We start from the raw sequence: 22027 nt of genomic DNA, 5'->3' as shown, positions 1-22027 counted from the left end.
AAGAGACCCTGCGGGCGCAGGGCAGCGCTTTGTGCCCAGAGGTGCACAAAATGAGCAGCAGCAGCAGGAGGTTCAGTCGCTCCAAAGAGTTTTTCAGCTGGATTTTAACTGCAAGGCTTGTCCTAGAGCTGGTAAATCAGCTTTGCGCCATCGCTATCATCAATGGAGCCTAATAAAGGATTTATCCACAGAGTATTTAAGGGACGTGGTTCAGGGGTGGACTTGGCAGCGTTAACGGTTGGACTAGACGACCTTAAAAGTCCTTTCCAACCTGGATGATTCTACGACTCCACACTTGCTGTTTGTTTCGCTGCGGTACTCACAGCTCCAAGCTCACGGAGGCCAGGGAAACACAGCAGAATTTAACACAAGTCTACAAAACAATCGACGCATTGTGGACAAGGGAACCCCGATGGACTCTCTTCCCACCCAGCGACTGCTGGCAGCGCACAGTTACCTTCATCACCGCCTCGGTGTGCTCCAGCAGCCAGCCCACCAACGCGTGGCCCGACTCGTGGAACGCCACGACCTTCCTCTCTTCTGGCGACAAGATCTTACTTCTTTTGGCACTGCCTGCAGGGACACGGAGACGGATTCAGCAAGGCCGTGGTGGCCATGAGTGTAACCAACGGGGGGGGGGTGTGTGGGTGTGGCGTCTACGACACAGAACGCTATTTTGTGCACCACTTCGCTGTACAAACCAACACCAAGCTTCATACTGGCAGTAAAAACGCTTTGACTACCTGCTGCAGAACATGCTCTCCAACCCACGGAAAGCAATCCGCGCTTGGATTGCTTGAAGACACCGTCAGAAACTTTTCCCCCTTCTCATCCTTGAAACAGACTTTAATATTTGGTTAGATCACAAAGCTCTGTTCTGCTCCCAGCTCTGCCAAAGGTATGTCGAGTTACACACCTCAGCCCTGGGATGGAGCTGCAACGAGTCGAGTCTTCCATTTAGAAAAAAGTCCCAACAAACCAAAACCCAAACCAAAGACTAGCTAGAATATCATACCCGTCTTCCTTTACAGTCTTTCAGTCCCTTAGGCAGAATATGAGGGAAGCAAGATGTTGCATTATATATAAGAGAGGTCCCAGTTGAGGTTCTTGCACATTAGAAGTGTTCAAATCAGCAAAAGACCAAGAATATATACAAAAATCTTTCTCCAGCCCCTGGAAATGTCTCTGATTACACATGGCATGCTCTATATGAGCTTATTCCCAGGTTCCTGAGAACTGGCAAATTAAGCCATAACTCACACTTAATACTTCCTCCAAAAAGGTGATTTTTGGAAGCGTCTGCTTTCCAACCCAGTAGCCCATAATGCTGAATAAGTTCAATTACGATTTAAAAGAAGAAAAAAAAAAAGCTGAAGGGAAGTAAACTTTTAGCACATAGAAAATATGTTAACTACAGAACACATTGCACATCAAGCACTCATCACAGCTCTGCATGTTCAATGCAAAAAGGTACCAACATTTTACAGCCAAAGTCTCAGCAAAGCGCCGGGAGCAGTAGGGGGTAAAGCAGGCAGAGGCGAGAGTGGAATTACACCAAGTTTCCTTGATGTCTTGGAAAACAACACTCTATTAACATTAATTTTTAAACAAAGTCAAGAGCTTTATTAAACAAGGAAACAGCAAAACGAGTGTGACAGATCTTGTAAAATTACCACTCGGGGACCCTGGGAACCGCTCGGCCCCGCAAGGCATGACGGTGATGGAATCGCAGATTAATCACAGGAGCCTTCATTTTCATCAGCCAGTCCCTTCTCCTGCCTTCAGCAGCACGTGTGCGTGTGCCGCTATGTCTTCTTCCACAGAGAGACGTGTGTGTATGCATATATATATATACACACACTATATATATACACACACACACACACACACTTAGATTTTGGAAGCGTTCCTTTGTCAGCCCACCCAAGGGGGAGGAACTGTACTCTTCACAGCAGCGCACAGTGTGCCTACAAAGATGATTCCTTTTCCTACATAAAGTAATCTCCAGGCAGGAAGGTTTCTCTGAAGACCTGTACTTATCGCATTATGAGACAACCGAGCCAGGAAACAGCTCTGGCGCATCTCCGCTGGCCTTACACCACGTACGCAAACCCCACCAGGACAACAGGCTTTGCTACATCTTCTACAGCCAACCCCTAAAAGCCTCCGCGCGCTCAGCAGGTTTCCGCCCTCGCTCCCAGGAGACTCGACTTACTGCTTTCTGTTCCCAAACTCAAAACACAATGGGGACTACCACAGAGAGAAGTTCTTACTCCTCCCTCGCAGCAACACAAAGCTTTGAGGCGGACAAGGGCCTCCGGAGTTGCAAAGTTCTCTTTTGATTTCACGCCGCTCTTATTAAAACCAGAAGTTTGTTAATGGAAAGCACGGCAATATCTTCTCTCTTTCAAGAAAAGCTTTCACAGAAACTGAAATGCCCTCTGGATTGTGAAATCCAGAAGTGTTCCTACGACATGGCAAGCCCATGTCATATGAACCCATAAGAGCCCGGAGGGTTGTTTGGGGTCTACAGAAAACAGTCAGGTCCTGCTAACGTGAAAGAATCCGATTAAGTAACAGAAAGACTTGAGGGCCTCGAGTCTTAGTGCAGCAAGTCAGCTTGTCAGCAGTGAAACTGCCCCACCACATTAATCCCAGACATCCCTTCTGCTCCACATTCCCTGGGGCCTTACTTGCTTCTTGCCTTATCTTTCAAGCCTGGCAAATTCAGGAAGAAAAGCCAAGTGAATCCCTACAAGTTCGGTGCTCGCTCTCCTGCAGACGGGAAAGGAAAGCACATCTTTGCTCCGGCAGAGGAGGGCTTCTGCGTTACAACTAGAGGTGTCTCACTGCCCGCTCCTCAGAGCTGCCCAGGACCATTGGGCTCTGTGCAAGCGTGGCCACAGTTACCCAGAGCACTCCAAAGGCTTTCTTTTTAAGAGGCGGGTGAAACTCGTGAGGAATTTTCTCAAAGATCTTCTCTTAAATGAGGAATTGTTTAGTGGAAGCAATTAAGTGTCTGATGATGAAAAGCACAACGTGGTTACAGGGTGGCTCAGATCGAAACCCACCAGATTCAAATCCCTGGGGTGAAGTCAAGAGTTCTGGGAACTCTTTTTGCCCTGGCTGTAATATACTGCTGGAGGGTAATCTCCAGAGGTTCCTCTGCTGGCAGTTGCACAAGCAACAGGGAAAGGCCAACAGGACGTTCTCAGAGAGAGAACAGTACTCTACTGTCTTTCAGTTTATTCTGCCAATTCATCAAAGCCTGAGCTTTTGAGGCCAAAAAAGAAAAATCTCCTAATTTCTTGCTGTTGAGGACGCACTGCCTATTTGCTATTCATGTTTACGTAGCAGGTGTTCAGAGCAGCAAGAAAAACCCCAGAGATACTTCCACTCTTTTCCTTTTAAAAGCCCCAACAAAACAACAAACCTTTTAAAACTAAAAGAGCCACGCAGATCCAAATTCCCCTCTTTACCGTTTTGCTACTGGCCATTTTCCCTGAGCGATGGGTTCAGGCTGCCTGAAGATTCAGGAAAACAGATCCATTTGGGGTCTTGTTCAGAGAACTTGCTGTGACTCGGGCATCTAATGCCTTTAGGGCGACTCTACAGGACAGAGCGCAGTTAGGACTCATCTGTCATCCTCAAGCAGAAGTCTTCTCTCGAGGAGTGTGGTACAGACTAACAAGGCAACAACAGAACCAGCTGGCTCACTTACCTGCAATGACTCTTTCCACAGCGTACTCGAAGTTGGAAGTATCGATGGATTTGTGGCCTTCTCTAGCGGCATGAAGAGCGGCTTCGTTACATATATTGGCTATGTCGGCTCCTGTAGACAAGAGTTTACAAACATTACATTCAATTCGTTACCTGACAGAGTTTCAGGGGACAGAAGAGGCAAGAAGAAATCTGGAGAAGAACCTAAGGAAGTCAAATAGGCGGCATTTTTTGTTGTTGTTCCTTGGGAACAGAGAGCAAATCTAGTTCGCGGTGTTTATGCTGGATGGGAACAATACAACTGCCTTGGCAATGAGCGCTGCGTTGCCACACGGAGGACAGAGTTCAGCAATCAATTAAGGGGCTAAAGTCAAGGCTGGCTCTCGGCAAGAGGGGAGTGGCGTGGGCAGTCCGGGTTGGCACAGGCTGCCGCAGCCTTCACACAGCGACCGCACAACCTCTGCGTCGCGGAGAAAGAACATCTGTTCCGAGTTTGTGTGGGTGGGTGATGGTGGCGGGGGGCTGCCGAAAGAAGTCATGAAGAGTCGACGGGCTGGGGCCTGTTAGAGGGGAAACCCAGAAAGGATATTCCAGGAACTCCACAAAAACAGGAACTCGGGAGCCCCTTGCTCAGCACTGTTTCAAGCTCCCAGGGACCTACTGTGGAAACAGGCTTAACGCAGGAGCCAGGCAGAGTTGTCCAATTCCTACTCTGACCAACAAAGTAATTGCTACTCATCCCTCCTATTGCTTTCCTGGTAACGTTTATCAACTTAAAGAGTCTGTCCCCTCAAGCGCAACATGTCATCCTCAACCACAGCTTGCACAGGAGCGTGAGCACTGTCTCCTCCCCTTAAGAATCAGGAACCCAGGCATTATAAAACTGTATTTTCCCTACCCGTACACCCTGCTAAGTCCCAGAAGTTTTGGAACATTGAAAATAGCCACAAACAATTGCTCATCAGAGCTCACCAGGGAGCTGGTTAGGATCCTGCTATTTCCACAGACACAGAGAAGACTCAAAGGAAAAAGCCCTTTAGACCAAAAAACACCCTGTTAAAAGTAAGCAGCCGAGAAGCTGCGGAACTAGCGCAGAAGCAGGCAGAGTAGCCCCGCAAGGACGTGCCGTGTCATACCGCTGAAGCCCGGAGTCAGTTCAGCGAGGCGCTGCGAGTAGAAGCTGGCGTCTTGGATCAGTTTGAGACCTTTCAGGTGCTGCTCAAAGATCTCTCTTCTCTCCTGTAAGGAACACAGAACGCCTGAGCCCAGCCAGCCCACGCCCGGGAGCAGGGGAGGAGCAGCGGGGACGGTGACATTGCCACCAGAGGGCAGGGCTGTCCTTACAGCGTCTCCGTGCTACACGGGAGCCCTGTAACCGCCCAGCGCTCAAATTCGGAGCAGATGTGAGGAGGCTTACCGTGAGTCACGGCTTTCTCTTCTCAGGGCCACCCTCCCCTCCCTAACTTTCACTCTGATCTGTCTTAACTTTTCTCTCGCCGTCAAAGCACCGCAGGAAGGAGCTCCGGCTGCCTCTACCTGCTCCCTCGCACACGGCAAACCGAAAAAAACCTCAACTAGCAGCGACTCAGCCCCGCGACCATTTCCCAGACGAAGGTGGGGGCGAGATGACGGCTGGCAAGTAGCCACCGAGTGACTCATTTCAGCTGGTCCAGGAGGTCCTGATTAAAACAATGGGCTCAGTTGCCAGGGTTTTTCCCCTTCCTCCTTCAGGGCAGCTGCACAGTTCATGCTTCCGGCGCCAGACTCCATCAGGCATTTAAGGTATTTTAACTGAAAGCTCGGAGGAAGACAGCAGAGCACAGATGGGTGAAGAAGAGCCTGTGCTGGCAGAGCAGACAGATCTTTACCGCAGCTGAGCCTATTCCCAAAACTCTGCTAACAAATGTCAACACAGCGGACATGGAAGACTCCTCATAAATGGATTTTAAAAGCATTCAGGAGGAGAAAGTCACTTAACAGGCTGCCTAAAGGAAAATGAGGAGCCTTACGAGGAGAGCGAGGACAATAAACCTACAGAACAAATGGTGCTCAAGGCACATGACAATTTAGGCTTTTGTACAAGCCAACTTGCCAATTAGGTGGTTCCCAATTTCCTGGAGAGAAGACAAACACAGTTCTGCATCTGCACGGCAAAGAGAATCTCATGGAAGAATTCACTGCCAAAGCTCCTACCAGAGCAGAGACAAGTAAAACCAGTGAGTTGTCATTTCAGAGAAACCAGGAACGGCATTAGCATGTCATACCCTTGAATTAGAGCATGTGAATAGAACAAAGGCAAACAGAAGCTGGCCAGCTCTATCTTCTCCAAGCTCAAGCCTTTGCTAGGCCAGTGAGTCACCAGCAAGGACTGGGGCAACTTAGTTGTTAGTGTTACAGTAAGGACAGGGCAGTAGGTAGAATATACCTGGAGTGTTGGAAGGTCAATAAAAATGTGCCTGTCGAGCCTCCCCGGTCTCATCAAAGCATTATCCAAGACATCAGCCCGGTTTGTGGAAGCCAGCACTATAACATGATCCGTGGTCCCCATTCCTGTAGAAAAACAAGCAGAAACAACGGTGAAGGTTTTCACCATCATGGATGCTGCACTACAAGCATGCAAAGGGACACCACAGGATGCGGGGAATGTCTTATGCAGCTTGATTCCGAAGCCAGAGGGTGTTTTCAGAATTCTTTGGGGCAGCTGAGGTTGAGAAAACGTCCTCTTCAGCTAGGAGCACTAGGCAGAAAGGAACCTCCCACGTCACCCAGTCCAGTTTCCAGCCATCATAGATACTCTGAAATTCCCTTTTCATTTAATTAGCCTTGGCTTACAATGTTGCTTTTTCCCCACTCCTTCATTTTGCCACATAGAAACCAGAACAGAATCTCTCTGTTCTCACGGGTTTGGAGATGACTTCTCACCCCTGAGGCGTAAGTCAACTCCTGCTCCTTTAGCTCCAGGTTGTACAAATGTTTGCTAGCCCAGCCAGCCTTTCCCTCCCAAATATTTCTGGGGAAAGCCCCTTCAGCCTTCATTGACTCGCAGGCCACCAGGATCCCTAGGGAAGGGAACAGGCTTTCTTCTGACCAGCTCAAGTTAATGCTGAGAGAAAGGACAGAGCCTTGCCACCCAGCAAAGGGCGTATTACAGCATGATTTGATCTTTTGTCTCCTTGCTGATGTTTTATCACACTCGGAAGGCACCCAGGCACGCTGCAGACCAGCGCAAAGACCAACCCTGCAGACGCGTGGGCAGGCACAAAACGCAGCCCGACAGCTTTGCTGGGGCGATTGGCATCAACTAGCTCAAGCCACAGTTGGAGAAAGGTTTTGTCTCCAGGTCTCAGAGATGAAGGGAGTCTCAGGATTTACAGGCTGCATGAGAGGAGCCCGCGCTACGGAGGCAAAGGCAGGCAGGGCTTCCTGGGGAAGCCAGAGCCCAAGCAGCTGGCGGGGGGCAGAAAGGGGCGGGCGGTTGGGTGGAGAGCCAGAGATCATGTTGAATCACCAAACCACACTGCTTATTTATTACATTCCACCAGGTGCCCACAGGCTCCTGGGTATGAGTCACCTGCTCAGAGCAGATTCAACAGCCCTGGCACGCAGCAGCCTTCCCAGGGAAGGGATGCGTTAGTCCCATGCGCTTCCTTCGCTGCCAAGTCACACGCTGCGGAGAGGCAGCTTTAGGCACGTAAGCTGGGTGAGTTTCAGCTCTCTCCCGCTCCGCCAGAAGAGCTGCCAAATGTGTCAGCGTGCAGGAGCTCAGCGGAGAGATTAAGGTTACAGGTAAGTCAGAGGACTGGCTCTGTCAGCTTGCGCTACTGCGAGCCTCGGTTCTTCCTCTCCGCAGGACGCTGTCTAAAGAAGCTTCTGGGGAAGATCAAGCCAGCCGTTCTTCAAGCATGTATTACCCTGCCCTTTGGAGAGTGATAAATAAGCAGAGACTGGCAGGCACTTGGGGGACAGCAAGCTTCATTCACACGGCAGGATTAGACGGTACAGTACATTATCTGCTTTGCAGCTGGCAAGGCTCTCTTAAAATAGAGACTATTAGAACAAATATTAAACCAAAACCCAGAACCACCGAGAGCAGCCTCCTCACATCAGCTTCTGCCCCACGTGCTCTGAAGCCTGTATCCCAGCAGTGAGAAACTGCTCCAAGAGATCTACAACTGCAGCCTCCGATTCGTATTGCTGCTCCCAACGCAACATCACCTGGCGTGTCACAGGCTTCGGCTTCGCCAGGCGAAGATCAGGCAGAGGAACAGTCTCTAAAACCACCACCTCGGTCACATCAACAAATGAAAAACAGCTCTGAAAATTTAGTCTAAAGAGAGCCTTCATATCTACGATGTTTACAAACGAAGCCGCTTCAAAACGGACAGGAAAAACGGGACCACTGGAACTGGAAAGTGCTCTGCTCCCACCGACACAGCACATTACTCTGATGGGCATCTCATCCCCATTATCCTGCCGCGTAATTCCCCAGCCGTTTGTTCCAAAGCCTTTTGGACTTCATCCCTGAACTGTAGCATCGAAATGGGGCCGCCTGCGTGAGGGAAGCCTTGGGGTCAGAAACTTGCATCCAGCAGGGATCAGGTGAAGAGCTGCTACCAAAAGCCATCCCTGAACTTCCATTCACAAAAGAGGGAGCAGCCCAGGACTGTCGAGCTCCTCTCAAATGCATTCAGAACAGATATTTGGGTCACATTCCTCTTCCGCTTGTTTGCAGTTTGTGAGGGAAGATTTCACTATTCAAACCAGGCACCTGTTTTGACAAAGACTGGAGCACATGTGTCACTGGTTTTAAAAACAGCTTTTGTACATACAGGCTCCCTCCAGACCCTCCCCTTCTCCCACCAGACTCCTGGTGCCTCCAGAACATGCAGACAGACATCCGAGAGAAGGAAACCAAGGTCATGGAGGAAGAGCACTACAATAACTCTCAGATCTGCATAGCAGCATCACTGAGTATTAACTTGCACGTTTGTTCAGCCCATGCAGCTCAGCATAATGGCTTTTTTCTTGGTGCCCTCATCCTTCCTGCAGAGCAGGTTCCATATAGCTCTGACCCTCCTTTTCTTCCTCCACCGTACCTCTGAGTAATCTCATTTGAACACACAAATTCAACAATCGCCGCCGATGACTCACAGATCCACTTTTGCGCACGATTTTCAACCCCCCCTTCAAATTAATAGCTAACTCGGTTCTATGGCATCGCCTTGAAGAACTTCAGCCATCAATCTAAGCCAAAGACAGCGACGACAGAGCTCTCAACCTTCCATTTCAAGGCTTCCTCGTTACAAACACGCAGCACTCCTCCGCTTGTGCTCGGGTAGAACTGCTAACCTCCTAAAAAACCCTCTTCACTACCATCCCGAAAACTAGCCTGCCGCGATGCACACAGCACTCGAGCGGTCGTTTAGGTAACGCGCTCGGTTAGATAACGTTTCCGTAACGTGTGCCAAGACCACTGCTCACGAGTACAAGCCAACAGCAGGTCCACGTTTTTTTGCACCAGCCTGAGCGTCCCTGCCAGCTGTCGCCCATTCGACACCATAAACACCTTGGGCTATTTTTTTTTTTTTTTTGCGTGCGTTTGATAAAGCACTTAGCAAAACGAGGGACTTTGTACAGGATCTGTATGAGACAGGAATAAATAATGAGGGAGTATCAATCTAAAAATAAACCAGGCAGCACACAGCAAACAAGGGACTAATACATACTATAAATACTATCCTCGGCATGTACTTTAACAGCAAGTAACTCGCTTTCCAGCAGAGTTGTACCCTCATTTCTGAATTGCAGCTCACCAAGAAAACATTCTAGAAACCATGCCTAATTTCCACAGACTGGAGGAAATCAGACACTTTTGTTTTTAGCATAGAGCTTTAACTCTTTTAACAAGGTCTGGAGAAAGAGGGATGTTTTTAGCCTGGGACAGCTTTTAATTTTGCGTATGAAGAGCATGAGGACAACACATGTCACAGTTACAGCCAAGGGAAAAGGCGGCTCCATCCCACGAAACAGCAGACTGATACAAACACGCCCTGACAGGCAGGTAGTTCGTTATTCCTTACTCTGCCCTGCAATAAAGAAGATTTAGCAACAGAAACATTACAAGTTGGGTCAGTGCTGCACGCTCTGACAGAGTTATGACTAAGAACAGCCAAAGGATCATTCGTTTTGGCACTCGTGTGAAAGTGCCTGAGAAAAGGGCCGATTCCAGCCGCAGCACAGCCAGAAACCATCCAGAAGTGTGGCATCACACCAGGATTTGTTTGCAAAGCTTATCTCTCTCAGTTTAGACGGGGATCCTGCAGCCAGGCAGATAACATGCGAATAAGACAAAGGGCAGGAGAACTGATATATTACATTGCTTATGGCCCTCTGGGACAACTAAACTTCAAGGTTTGACAGACTTTCAACCACTACCTGTCTTAGAACGCAAGTATCCAACAACATTTAACGGCCAGCTGGACCAACACGTTACCCTCTACAGACAGCAGTGCCCTTGCTGCCAATTCATTTTCTTTTGCTTCCTCAGTCCTGTAAATAATCCTTCTCCAATTGCCAGTGGGAAAACATATTCCCAAACTGAAGCCATTTACTACAGTAAGAGTCTTTGGGGTTGCTGCCCTCTGCCAGCCGTGATCTCTAATGCACATTTTCCGCCGATTTTATTATCAGGTGGATACCCACGTGGCTGTTGATACAAATTCACAAAGGGAAAAAAAAAAAACATCGTGACTTTCAGGGCCACAGCCCCTTCTCTAAGCAGCAGGCCGAAACACAGTCACGCCTTGCCGTACAGAGTCTTTTAGCAAGGACATGATCGAGTTGTAATTCTGGGCTTAGCCCTGAACAGGCTGCAAAGTGCAAGTTAGCCTTGTCCCAGGGATGAGGGGAATGAGATTTGTTTCACTGCAATGGCAATTACTAAAGAGGCACAGCAAGTTCGAAGAGGAAAAGGACGTATGGGCCAACAGTTCGGCTCTCTAAGGTGATAAGGGCCCAACTGGTGAGAGGCACAGAGAAACACTGACCGTCCATTTCCACCAGCAGCTGGTTTAAGGTCTGCTCCTCCTCAGCGTTGGCAAAACCAGATATATTGGTTGAGCGCTTCTTGCCCACTGCATCGATTTCATCGATGTACACGATGCAGGGTGCACGAGCCTGGGCTTCTCGGAAGAGGCTCCGAACTCGGGCAGCTCCAAGACCTACAAGGGACAAGAAGAAGAAAGAAGTCTCGTAGCTAAAACTGTAGCAAAGCTGGAGAGCGGCATTACTTGCTCCCAGCGACACACAGGCAACAGACAAACCCTCAGTATATGACACTCCCTCTTTCAATGCTCACGGCACGAAGAAAGAGCCACAAAATTCTGACATTTGGTCCCTAGTCACAGCTCCTCCTGGGGCGTGCTGGCTTTTAACTGAGCTCCCAAAGCTGCAGGGACTCCTGCAGCTGCTGCAAGAGGAGCTCTGCTCCCAGTCTAACATGAACTTCTGTTCCTTCCACAGGCGAGAAAAAATATTCAGCATTTTCCTGCACACCGACCTTTATCAGCTCTGAAGAGAGCTAGGAGGAAGGAAGAAAAGAAGGAAGACGGGAATCCCAAGGCACAAAGAGGCCATACTTTCCCCACCAGCAGGAAGCAGCACAAAATCCATCAGAACTCTCATCCAAGGAAGGAAGCCTCAGTCAGTGGCTTTAATAATAGGTACAGGGACGTCAGAGATAATGCTTTCAGGTGAAGAACCACAGATGCTCTGTCAGAAATATACAACTAGCAATTCAGAGGGCATGCACTCTAGGTCCTACACAATTAAGTACTCTCCACCACTGAAAACCTTTTATATTTTTGTTAGAAATACCCAACTCATCCTCCCTCTGCCTAAAAGCAGCCTAAAGCTCTGTCCCTTGCAAGCAAGTAACCTCCACACCCTCCCTCTCGAGAAGCTCACCTCCTATCACCTCCACAAACTCTGAACCCGCCATGGCCAAAAATGGCACTTGTGCTTCCGTAGCCACGGCCTTCGCCAGCAACGTCTTCCCACAGCCCGGCGGTCCCAGTAACAAGGCACCCTTGGGCACTTTAGCCCCGAGCTGAAGGTAGCGATCAGGATTCTGCAAGAACAATACAGCTCTGTCAGATCCACAGCTCACGTGAAGCATCTGCGCAAGAATTCAGCCTCCCCAGGCTTCCTGGTGCTGTTTTCAGGGCGAGCGACGCTGAACTGCTCATGGGAGCAGCTACATCTGTGTTCCTATTAGGGAATTGGAAATACAGAGACCGAGTCACGCTGATCACAGCGTTAAAAACCGTCAGCTTCTTTACACAGAGGCTGTTCAGCAGTGTGAAGGATGAAGAGAAGAATATGCCCTCCTCCCCAGGTCAGCCACGTATCCCAGGTGACATGCAGCAAGCACTTATTTCGTTCTACTTTTATATACCTTTAAATAGTCCACAAATTCTTTGACTTCCATTTTCGCTTCATGCATTCCCGCTACATCCTTGAAGCCGATGCCTTTTCCAGATTTCCCATCCACAACGGTGAAACGAGCCATTTTCAGCTGGTTCTGTGGAATGCAGCAAAAATACTGAAGACACGCTCTGACTCTGGACATGGCAACAGTCTGGAAAAGCTGTTTGCTGTGCTTGGGGAGAAAGCACAGGTAGAAGCCGCTCCAAACAACACTAAAATGTCCACCAAGGCCTGAGTGTTTCACAAACTTTTGCTTTGGAAACACTTCACAGCCAGATTGTGGACTCAAACGTTATCCAATTGTTGTTGGAAAGGGACAGAATAAAGCTCTCAACCTTAAAACACACAGGACAGCCACCATTTTGAGGAATTTCTATTGACAAATAACTGTCAGTGGCAAATAACTACTAAAACTCTTGTAAATGCATATAAACAGCCAGTTTGCACTGCTGCCTCTGGTTTCTACTGCAACCCAACCCAGGACCAGAAGTGTAGGTTCTCAGATGTAAGGCAACTGCATTTCAGTCTCCTGGTGCATGCTGAGCCACAGAGACAGTCCAAGCAAGAATTCAAGCGCCCTGCTCATAACTGCTCATTATGTTCTACTGGAAACAGCTACTCGGAAATGTATTTATTTTTTTCTTTGAGAAGGAAGTTTATAGCTTCTCAGGCCTCCGAAACACCAGCTTATCCAAACAGAGAGTTAAACGCGCAGGGCCTAGCTGTCCCCACTTATATGCAAGGGCAGAAGCTAGTCCTCAAGGCCCTCATTACACAACACTTCTTTAAAACATTCTCCTCTGAGCAGCTGCACCCCTTTGTGTAACGAGAATCCCAAAGCCAGAAGAGAACTGCAGAGAAGACAGAACGGGAAATCTAACAGGGGACTGAACACACGGGATTTTCAATGCCAAAGCCCTGGGGTCAGCGGCAGCGCACCCCAGGCTGATTTCTACAGAGTCTGATCAGCTGATCCAGGCAGGGGTGGAAGAGGGGGAGGAGGAGATTCGCCTGATGTTGCAAGCGAGGCATGTGGCATGTGCCGAGCAGGCCAACACATAATGAAATCCAGAACCCGAGCGCGTTTTATAAATCGAGAGCTCGTTTTGCAGCAAGCAGCGAGTCCTACTCCTGGCTGTACGGGAGGCATGTTGGCAGGGCCCAGCAAAAAAACACCATCTGCAGCTGCAACTCATTACCGAGCTTTGAAAACAGCCGAGCAAACGGGCCTGCAAATTCACTGAGCTCAGCCCTTCCTGCCGCTGGGGAAAGAAAGGGCCTCAGCTCGGGCCAGTTCCTGCACAAAGCAGTCAGATGATCAGGACAGGAAAAGCTGCAAGATGTGTCACGACTGGAGAGTCCTCGGCACCGGTTAATTCTCATCCCGCCTCAGCTTCGACAGGGAAAAGGGGAGGAGATGAGGGCAGCAGAACACGGGGAGACTACCCAAGGGTTGCAAAACAACGTTGAGATCCAGGATACTCACAAAGGCGTTGAATCCTCCAACCCGGCCCGCGACCCGGATAAGGCGGAAGATGCTCCACAACATGGACACAGCCACAAGGGTCACGATCAGGGAAATGATGTCACTAAAAGGACACAAACAGGACAGGGATAAATTGAAGCGTTTGGCCACAATTTGATAAATATTACCCAACAGAGCTATTTTCAGGATTTTAATGGTCCTGACATTTAGGTTACACGTGGAGCAACGAGCAGACATGACTAAGAAAATGGAACCTTTACAGGTTTTTATGTATTTATAAAAACCAAAAAGCAACCCCCCCCAATTACATAACCTAAAAAGTTAAGCAGAGGGCACTGGCAAATACTGCTTACAGCTGGGGAAGAAATCTGACCTCACCATCTACTTCTAAAAACAACTAGGACCTTCAGGCAGTCAAATCATCCCCGGAGCAAGAGCAGTGGGGCTGGCAGCCCCTCCAAAGGGAGCTCGCTGCGCAGGACTCACATCAGGCAACTCTAGGGAGGTTCCCACTCCCCAAATCCTGGCAACCTTCTTGAATCTCGGCAGAAATCCCAGTGCGGGTCTCCCGTTAAGAGGCTGCTCTACCCAGTCTGGTTGGCCCTCCCTGGTCAAGTCCCTCAGAAATTCTTTATGCCAGAAGGACGGGCTACAGCCACCAACATCATCGATTTTTCTGAATCCTTTGCAACACCGACTGCTTTAGGAGGGAGAGGAGGAGCAGAGATGACACTGCAGGTCTAATACAGTTAGAAGGCAAACACGCTGAGGACAAATATGCCATGAGCTCTAAACAAAGGATGCTTTCCAGAGGAGAAAAAAACACCTGATGAGAGGTTGCAATTTGTGGTAGCCTGTTCTGCTTCACATGCCTGTGAAGTCACCTGGGGTCTCACCACGCTTCTGTGTCTTATCATGAAACTAGGAATGCGCGTTCCACCTCTCACAGAGGGATGATTTAGGGAAGCGAGGGAACCAGCACACGCTATACCCAGTGGCGCTTGTGAGAGATCCTAGACAACACGGGAGCTGAAAGTCACTTTTCATCTGTCAACACGCAAAGAGGATTAATTCTGAAACACATCAAGTGCCTGCATCTTAAACAAACGGAATCCAAGCTGCAAGTGCTCTGCATCTCACAGGTTCAAACTCCAGAATGAGACTCTGAACTCTCCAGACATTCATCAAATCTCTCGGGACACTTCAGAGCCTATAGTGTCTCTTAAAAAAATATGATAAATCTCTTTTCAGGGGCAGGGGAAGCAGCTTGGGTTGGTGGCTGACTAACCGTTCAGTCTACTCTTCCTGTAGTACACAAGTTGGAAAAAATTGGCAAGTTCTGAATTTTAACTACAGGTCTCATATTGCACCATCAATTAGAAAAATATGATCTTCATATAAACGATGTATTGAAAACGTGCAAATGTTGCTCAGGGGACAAGTAACTAGACAAAATCTAGTCCAGGCACCCACTCATATACAAACATGACGTTTGTTTCACGCTTTGGTAAGGTGTCTGGGAAGAAAAATTACACATGCTTGGCCATCCCCACACCCACCTCCAGCGCTAAGACTGCCCTGCTCCAAACCCCGTGCGCTGCTGAAAGCAGATGATGCACAAATCAGTGACCCAGCCGTCACGGCAGGTAACTGCAGCGGCACGATGCTATCTCTTGTCAGTACTTGGGATTTCTTTCCTGAGCAGACAGGACTTGTGCACTACATCTCTGTCCGTGCGTCAGAATAAGCAATTAGTCGAGAGCTCTCTGAACGCCACTCGCTCTCCCCACGCTTACAGAAAGCATCTTTCTACGCCGGCGTAACGGCCATCGGTGACAGAGGTTCAACAGCTCAGCGAGGGAGCCTCACAGGGCTGGTTTGTGCTCCGGTGCACATTAAAGTCTGTTTCGCAAAAACAAGCTGCTGGTCTTAACAGAAAGGGAAATAAGCCACCTCAGCAGCAAATGACCACAAACCACCAGCACATCGTATGAAAGCACAGAATAAAGCCCAGACAGCGCTCCCTAGTCTTTGGACAGACCTTCTCCGCTCCTCGCTCGTTATAGCTTATTTCAGAATTAAAAGCTTTGAGTGGTTTATTTTTTAAAGCAAAGGCTCTTGGTTTCAGGCAACAGAAAAGGGCTGTGAGTTTAACAGAAGCCCTCCTCTCACTAACATTTTGTATGCTGGCATCAAAGCTGCTCTGCTCAGTATGCGGCTCGCAGCTGGAGCGAGCACCAGAGCAGGCTGTCCTCTGATCTACAGCTGCTGGAGAAGGAGGCCAAAACTAGGTGTTTATTTTTACAGACTGAAAAACCACCACAGGAGTTCCGTGAAGCGTTTCGACAAGGGCAGGCTTACTGCCCCACCAGCATCTCCACAGCCCAGGGTGTAACACCACTTGTTGAGTCAGGATTTCTGCCCCAGTCTGCAGCATCTCCACAGCCCAGGGTGTAACACCACTTGTTGAGTCAGGATTTCTGCCCCAGTCTGCACTTGAATAAGTGATTCTAAGGGCAAAAAGTGCTCAGCTGTGCAGGAACACAGGCTTTCCTCAGATTTGCTGACACCGACCCGAAACGTTTTGGGCTGCTGTACGCTGCAGTTCCAGGCACCACCTCGGGATCCTCACTTCTTAAACGTTAAGGTACATCTAGAGCGCACCTATTTCTGAAAGCTCCAAAACAGAGACCACTCTTTAGTTCTATACTATAAAACACTGTTTAGTTGAAGGTGACTTTCTGGTCTAAGCAAGGGACGTTGTCACCAGCGTATAGAACAACAGTAAGCGCAGATTTATACCATACTTTCCATAAAAGCCAGGATGTTTGTAGGAAACGGGGATTCTCTCTCTCTCATCAATATTCAGCTCATCCTCCGCAGCTCTCAGCTTCTCTTCGAATTTGTCAATGTTTGCCACCCGCATCGTGTACAGGAGGGTAACGTTCTGGGGACACACAACCAAAAGCAGCACGTAAGTCTCGTGGTACAAAGATGCAGCAACGAGCAGAAGCATGCGACACGGACAGGTCAGACAGGAGCCGGCTGTACCCCACACCCTGTGAGACAGCATCGACCAACTCGGGGGGAGATCACCACCACGAGGGCTCCTAACGAGCCTCTCGTCTTTGCAGCACCTCAGGAAAGCCCACAAGTCAAGAAGTAAAGTCTCAGCTCTCTAGACAGAGATGAGACAACTTTCTAGGCGAGCTGAAGGGCAGGGTGTTACCAGCCCTGTTACACAGACACCTCGGGCTCAGACAAAATTTGGTGCTACGGGTGGAAAACAACCCCATCGGGAAGGAGGCGTCTCGTGCTCCACTCAGACTTCTCGGATCTTGTTTCTGTACTTGTCAGAAATTAATTTCATCCAGTGGTTTGCAAACAGGTCCTAAGTCCCTGAACAAAATGGGACACATCCAAGAACAGTACTTTTATCTCTCAAGCCGCTTTGTAAAGATTCTTCCCAGCAACTCCTGGAAGTAAGTGTGTGATCTAAGTGCTGTTTCCATTTTGAAAGAAGGAAGTCTGCTGGCGTTTGACAGAACACTCAAAATGAAAATTCAAATAGGAGAAAATTTTAAAAACAAGATCTACTAAAAAGAGCTTCTAATCTTCTAGACACCTTCTCACATATCAGTCTGGGCCAGCAGAAAAAAAATATTGAATTTTTCCAGCATTTTAGACATACATACAACTTTCTCCCAGGTTGCTACTGATTATTTTTACAACTTAGAACAAAAGTATTAGTTTCCACATTGATATGAGTAATAGAAGTCCCCTGAACTTCAAGAGGGACAAAGATTAACAAAGAGCAAATTTACCAGCTCGAGTTTTACCAAATGTGTATATTAATTAATTAAATTCTTTCCAACAGTTTAATCTAAGATCATTCATTCCAATATAAAAAGTCACTCACAACTTGTCCATGCGGAGTGCCTCCGGGATGCAGATAAATTTCCACGATATCGCTCTCTGGCACCACCTCGATTCTCTGAACCTCCCCCTTTGACAGCATCTCGCTCACAAAGTAGTTCCAGGAAATGTTGGTCCCTTCTCTGTTCTCGCTGACGGTGAATCGAAACATCAGCACTATGAAAGTTATGATGAGGAGTGCCCGTAAGCGTTCGAGGTGCATCTGATTTTCCCTTTTCCTGCGTTTCTCATCCTCTTTAGAGAAAAAAAATTAAAATATCAGAGAAAAAGAAAGACCTGAGCATGTAACTTTAGAGCTTTCTGACTCAAGGAAGGAACAATTAAATGACAAAGATTAACATAACAGCACTTTCCAGGGTGTTTTTATCCCAGGTTTGGTTTCTCCTGAAGGCCTAGATCCAGCAGCAGTCCCTAACTTGCCTTGCACAGGCAACTACCTGGCCTGCCTCCCAAAGGAGGTTGTGACTTGCCCAAGGTTATGCGAGTGAGTCAGTTTTCTGGACTGCACAACATCCCCAGACCTTTCTGGCTTCTAGGCTGTCACACCACGGGGCCTTGGCCGGACGCGTGAAACAGCATCAGGTCAAAAGCCTTGTTACGAAAGCACAAGCACTCAGATGTAAACTTAGCAACTGCCTGGAAGGAGGCAAGTTTTGCGTCCTGCCAGCCAGCAAAAAAAATCTGCTGGTGTCTCATTGCTGCAGCTACATCCAGCCGCTCCAAAAGCCGCGCGGCGAGGCACTGAGCACACAGATTACAGACCGCCTCTTGCCCTTTAATTGTCGCCTCGGTCAGAGAAGGAACTGCACTACCAGCAAGTCAAAGCAAGCCTCTCACTTCCAGAAGTTATCGCTTGCGTACAAAGGCAGACGGCAATCTGGGGCGTGTTGTGAAGAGCTCCGATCAGCACTTCTTGGGTTAAGGCAGCCTCACCCTGGCCCAGGAGACTTCAGATGGTCAGATTCAGATTCAGATCCACCGCAGTCTCACCAAACGGCTAGTCTAAAACGAGAGGCTAATCTCACTTTGGCCTAATACAAAACCATCAGACCCTTGCTGCTAAAAAATCCAAGAATGACTAGAGCTCACTCCTCTATAACATACTTCTACACAGGGCTGTCCTCAGGCTGCTGCTACACACCCACTAGAAAACGTTAAAAGTAAAATCAATCACAGCGTCACCAGCAAATCCCGCATGGCATTAGGAGGGATAACTGCTTCCCCGTGAGCCCCTGACTGGAGACCCAAGCTCTCTGCACTTGCAGCAAACCTGGAATAGCAGGGGAAACACGGCATGCAGCTTCCCCACACAGATAACTGCACTGCAGATCAACCTCGCTGCCTTCGAATCGCACGGATTTTCTCCCATGCCAGGCAATTAACCTCACGTTTGATGTCTGATAACTTGAAGGATCCGTATCGAAGCGGGGTTCCCTTGCTGGATGTGCCTTCCCCAGCCTTTACCTAGTGACATACGGAGGCGGATGATGTGAGAAAAAAGGATGGTTCACTTCAGATATTTGCCACCAAACTTTCTTCCCTCCCTGCCCCCTCAGATTCCCGACATTTTTTGCAGTGCACAGGGAAATCTACCATTCCGTGGTCTGCAAAGGGCTGCCGCAGCACAGCTCAATGTCAGCTGCCAGCTAGCGTTTGAGTTGTTGAGATGACAACAAACATCTCCTCCTCTTTCCAGTCACGTGCGGACGTCCTCAATATATAATATAGCGCTTGTTCTTGATAGGCAATTTAACATCGAATAGCAACGTGGCACACATAAATACTATTCTACACCCAGAAATAAATTAATTCTGCACCACCAGCCCACTGCAGCCCAGATTCGATTTATTTGCAAATTCCTAACAAATGTTCTGACACCAGCATTTATCACCGGCCGCCAATTAGACCCTACGCACGCCACAGCAGAACCAGGGGACAAACACATGACCCAGTCAGAAGCTAAAAAAAGGACTCTGTCCTTCAGACGCACGGCGTCATTTTTCATTCGTTTCCCAGCTCTGCTCCGCGTTTAACAGGACAGGCTCGTTCCTAAATAGAAACGATGCAGCTTTGCAGATAAGGTCATTGCCTCAAAAGACAGCGACAAGCTCGGGCACCGTGTCCAGCCCCCTTCACTTTGTCCTGCGATGCCATCTCCTCACTCGGGCGTTATCTGCTAGATCCAGCTTTATTAGGAAAAAAACCAATTCATCACAAAGCTGCAGGATGACACCCACTATAGCCTTATTAAAGAAAATTAAAATACAGGACGACAGAGGCCTTAGTGCAGGCAAGATTCTAGAAAGCTGAGCAAGTTCTTTATTGAATAGAGAAAAGAAACTGCTCTAGAAAAGAGACAGCTCATCTATTGCTATGCAGGTTCCTTGGAGAGGTCAGTCGACTGCTGCTGAAGCATTTGTCGGTATTAAATTTCAGACAAAGTGAGAACGCATCTAGTATGTTCTAAAGCACACGTAACCGAGAATACCATCACAAAAGGATCACCCCGGGGTAAAAGCTGGCCAGCAGATATCCTGACAAACAGCTTCTCCAGTTTTAGGAATAAGACTTGTCTAAGACCTTTGACCTAGAGCTGAATAATTTCAGGAAAAAACACGATTTCTAGAAAGCTAGAAGGCAACAGCAAGGTTTCCTCTACTCTGCATGGAACTGAGGACAAAGATAAATTTATTCCTAAGCCTAAAGTGTGACAGCTTTACAGCACAACATTCATATTGCACCGTGAGCTATCCCACAATATTCAGTAAATGAGAACCAGTAACTGGATGCGACACTTGCGAGCAACAGCTGTGGGAATACTTCCAGCTTTTTAGTCTCAAAAAGCCTCCACCAAGCAATGATTTGCCATTAACCCCAAATCTGAACTCTCCGATTACAATCTTGCAGGGGCTGCAGTGACAGTTTGAAGAGTTCTTTTTAATAATTACAGCGGAGACGAGTGTTCCCCTGGAGACACGGGGTAGCGTTGCACCTCCCAAAGTCAAGCTCTCCATTAATCACAGGAGAAGAAAGGCCACCAAACGTGGAGCGTTACTGTTTACTCAGTTTAACAGCCACAAAACTTTGCTGAGGCGCTGTGCTCACAGTCGCCCCGGGTGGGCCCCAACCTCTTAAGTTCTGACTTCCTCAACGAGGACTCTGTGATACCTGCGCTCGCATCTCACAGAAGACTTTGAGCCGGCTGAGGGGCTCAAACAGGCAAAGCCACTGCTTTGGGAGAGACTGCAACGACACGAGTCGGGCTAGAAGTCATCAGCGTTGACTGAAACTGCGTCACCGAGGGTTTCGGTTGGATCTCGGGCAGCCCTTCCTCACAGAGAGGGTGCTCAGGCACTGGGATGCTCTGCCCAGGGAAGCGCTGGAGTCACCGTCCCTGGAGGAGTTTAAGGAGGGGCTGGATGGGGCACTTAGTGCCCACCCATGTGAGGGTGCTGGGTCATAGGCTGGGCTTGATATCTCAGAGGGCTTTTCCAGCCTCAGTAATTCTGTGATTTTGTGACTGCTCTGAATCCAAGCAGGCACTCACAAACTCCCTCAAGACATCAGCACCCCCTGCAAGCATCAACTGATGTCGTCAGAACAACCAAAACGCTCAGATCTGTCATAGTTCTGCAAGTATTCCTGACAGGACAGAAGAATGAGACCTTCACCTGGGCCGGTTCTTTTTTAAACCGCCCCATCGGGCCAGCAGCCAGAGGACATCCCGTGTGGGACCGCACAGCTGAAAACCTACACCAGAGTCTGAAAACATGCCTGAGCCAGAGCCCAGAAAATCTCTGCACGCACTTCAGCTCTTGGGAGCCACGTACTCACAAACAAGCAAAGAATTTTCATAACAGGAGCGGAAGAGACAAATTATGGGGTTTTTTTAATGGAATGCAGCTGCTGTCAATCTACAAGTAGCAGGAAGTTTACAACAACACCAAGGCTTGAAGGGATACCACAAATCTGCTCGTATTTGAAAACTGTTTGGTGAAAACCTACTGGCAAGAAGCAACAGTGCCTCCTACAAGGATCAGAACGAGGCCAGTCAGAAGTCACGCAAGGTTTTTGTCTAGTGCGCTGAAGTCACCCCTCTGCACCCTCACCCTCCATTAGTGTCATCAAACTCCTCAGCCCCGTCTTACTGGGCCCTCCTCTACTCCTCAACATAATCGGGCACACCACGCAGATCCCTGGGTCCCAGAACACATTTAGTGAGATAAAACTCATTTTCGAATGAGTTTTGCGTGGGTCTTATGCAGTACGACACCTGTGAAAAACAGTACCTAGGAAGACTGATTTAAAAAAAAAAAAAAAGGAAAGATTTTGAGTATGTGCCATTAGTAACAGCAAAGAACTCTGTAAATCCTAGACTGGCCTAGGCTGGAAAGGACC

General features: G+C 48.5%; 1 protein-coding gene across 1 annotated transcript in view; it reads right to left on the bottom strand.

Annotated features, from left to right (window-relative positions):
- SPG7 (spastic paraplegia 7 (pure and complicated autosomal recessive)) overlaps positions 1 to 17863 on the bottom strand; it is a gene marked incomplete at its 5' end in the record, with an annotated part of 21914 nt that extends 4051 nt beyond the window's left edge. The window contains 10 exons of the mRNA XM_009868430.1: positions 458 to 573; positions 3722 to 3832; positions 4857 to 4959; positions 6146 to 6270; positions 10767 to 10940; positions 11686 to 11848; positions 12176 to 12301; positions 13694 to 13796; positions 16501 to 16640; positions 17613 to 17863. Of these exons, the coding sequence (XP_009866732.1) occupies positions 458 to 573; positions 3722 to 3832; positions 4857 to 4959; positions 6146 to 6270; positions 10767 to 10940; positions 11686 to 11848; positions 12176 to 12301; positions 13694 to 13796; positions 16501 to 16640; positions 17613 to 17863 (1412 nt within the window). The remainder of the gene's footprint in view (positions 1 to 457; positions 574 to 3721; positions 3833 to 4856; positions 4960 to 6145; positions 6271 to 10766; positions 10941 to 11685; positions 11849 to 12175; positions 12302 to 13693; positions 13797 to 16500; positions 16641 to 17612) is intronic.
- Between the last annotated feature and the right edge of the window lie 4164 nt (positions 17864 to 22027).

The sequence above is a fragment of the Apaloderma vittatum genome, unplaced genomic scaffold (assembly GCF_000703405.1).
Source record: "Apaloderma vittatum isolate BGI_N311 unplaced genomic scaffold, ASM70340v1 scaffold24464, whole genome shotgun sequence".
In the NCBI taxonomy this organism is placed as follows: domain Eukaryota; kingdom Metazoa; phylum Chordata; class Aves; order Trogoniformes; family Trogonidae; genus Apaloderma; species Apaloderma vittatum.
The sequence above is the reverse complement of the archived record's forward strand: the minus strand, read 5'-3'. Positions and strand labels throughout refer to the sequence as shown.